Here is a 2,110-nt window from a genome sequence, read left to right as displayed (position 1 = left end):
TTTTTAAATGCATTTCAATTCACCTGTTTGGTTTCGTTTGCATGTTGTTCTTTAATTAGTAGACTATTAATCATGCCTGCAGGTGCCCTCCATCGGTTATATAAAACAAGGCATGCCCCTCTGACCATTCGCGCATCCAGGTTGCCACCCCCACTTCTTCCTAACACCTCCTTCTCTCACTTCCTCCAGCTCAGTCCCAGCCAACCGGGAGTATTCTCGCTGCTGGAATAAATTAAATCGCGGCGTTATGGTACAGGAGGGTGGGAGAGCGCCCCCAGAATGCCATTCACACATTCCGCGCGCCGGGAGCACAGAGTAACCATCGGAATCGTGAGCGGCTCTCCGTGCGCCCCTGCACGGTGCGCCCCCGAGCGCGACTCTCCAATCAACAGCCAGATGAGTGAGAGGACAGCGGCGCGCCCCGCTCCTCGCGTACGCGCGGACTTTGTGCACTCACCGAATCTAAATACATCTTCCCAGTCATGAAGCTACCTGGTTGATCTGAGTCTCCTGAGGCAGCGGGTCTGCTGCGACTCATTCCGCTGGAGTGGATCTACAGCAGCCTCCCCACTGCGCCACGTCGGAGGTGCCCTGCTGGAAATATTCCTAAATTAAAAGAAGAGGAGCTCGCTCTGAGGAGGTCGGCTGTCTTCTTCTGTTTGGTTCAACTTGCTCAGCCTCCTACTGTGCTTCTGGTGTAACCTTCCCCCACAAAAAAAGCGTCTTTTCCCAATGCGCACCAGTGTGAGCGCCCAGATTTACGCACCTCCACGGTCCTATGAAAGGATTTTGCAGAGATTTATTCTGATTACAGACGGACAGCAAGACTTGCAGACTAAGGTAAACCACACAGCAATACAAGTTTAATAAAATTATTACAGTTGAAGATAGTGTTATTTAAAAGCGAATGAAAAACGTTTAGCTGTAAAATGCAGTCGGAGTGGTCTAGAAGTGGTTTCTGACCCTTCTATAGTGGACAAGTGAAGCCCTTTTAGTTTATTACTCACATGCACAATTCCAGCTGGATTCCTGTGTGTTCATTGTGCCTCACTTCATCTCACTCTTCACATCCTATCTCTTCCAGCTGAACTCATTGGGATTGCAGGGAGAATGAGGAGTCACCGGGGTCGGGGGAAGCAGCATGAATGGCCCGTGCACATTCATTAGACTGACGGCCCTCATGTTTCTATGGAAGTGGTTGACACTAAGCCTGCTCCAGAGCTGCTTGTCAGAGGTGGCCGGTGCCGCGGACTCCGCCGGGGCTGGCTTCAGCGGCTCTAATGGACCCCTGAGCTGGCTCCTGTCGGAGAAGGGCCCTTTCCACAACTCACAGGAGTTTGTTGACTTCACGGAGCGCTACCAGCAAGGATTCACTACCAAGTACAAGATATACAGGTGAGAGGACGAGCATCGTCTGGAACGCCTGACGGAATGTTCCTGAGATTTGGTTTGAAATTAAAAATAGAACAAAAGAGGCAGAGCAGTTTTTGTTGCTTTGCTTTGAGGGAAGAAAGAAAGAAAAAAAAAAACATATTGAAAAGAATAGCCAAGAAATAACACTTACACTTTTCTTTACACTACAAAAGATGCAGATTTAGTAGGTGGCAAATGGTGGGATGAAGCGCTGAGAAGATTACTCTGTGGAGTTTTGCATACAAATGAAGGCTCAGTGCGCATTCTGTATAGATCCAAGCGTCTTTCCGTGCAGATCCTCGCCTCCCTCTTTGTGTGCAGCAGAAACATATGGTTGGAGTATGATATAAACTCTAAATGGTGCATATCGGTGCAAACTCAAAGTGGCGCTACCACAGGAGGGTTTGAAGAAAAGCAGTGGGACATTACAGATGTCTGACTGAGCCTGTTGATGTGTGATAGTGGGTACACAGAGCGGCTTTAGAAGTGTGTGGTGTGAAGTATGATGTGTGTGTTTAGCAGCAGCAGGGTGTTGTTTGAAAGGCTTTTTGTGTGTGTGATGTACTAGTTCTATTATATATATATATTTTTTTAAGAGAAATACAACACTAATATTATTATTCAGCGTGCAAAATTCGTATATATATATATATATATATATATATATATATATATATATATATATATATATATATAT

General features: G+C 46.4%; 1 protein-coding gene across 1 annotated transcript in view; it reads left to right on the top strand.

Moving 5' to 3' along the window:
* The first annotated feature begins 739 nt into the window (after nucleotides 1-739).
* LOC119407653 (BMP/retinoic acid-inducible neural-specific protein 3-like) overlaps nucleotides 740-2,110 on the top strand; it is a 54,664-nt gene continuing 53,293 nt past the window's right edge. Inside the window, exons 1-2 of the mRNA XM_037674474.1 lie at nucleotides 740-840; nucleotides 1,085-1,395. Of these exons, the coding sequence (XP_037530402.1) occupies nucleotides 1,142-1,395 (254 nt within the window). The 5' untranslated portion in view covers nucleotides 740-840; nucleotides 1,085-1,141. The remainder of the gene's footprint in view (nucleotides 841-1,084; nucleotides 1,396-2,110) is intronic.

This window comes from Nematolebias whitei, chromosome 3 (assembly GCF_014905685.2).
Source record: "Nematolebias whitei isolate Nwh7 chromosome 3, NemWhi1, whole genome shotgun sequence".
In the NCBI taxonomy this organism is placed as follows: Eukaryota; Metazoa; Chordata; class Actinopteri; order Cyprinodontiformes; family Rivulidae; genus Nematolebias; species Nematolebias whitei.
Note: the sequence above shows the minus strand (reverse complement) of the source record. Positions and strands in the feature narration are given on the sequence as shown.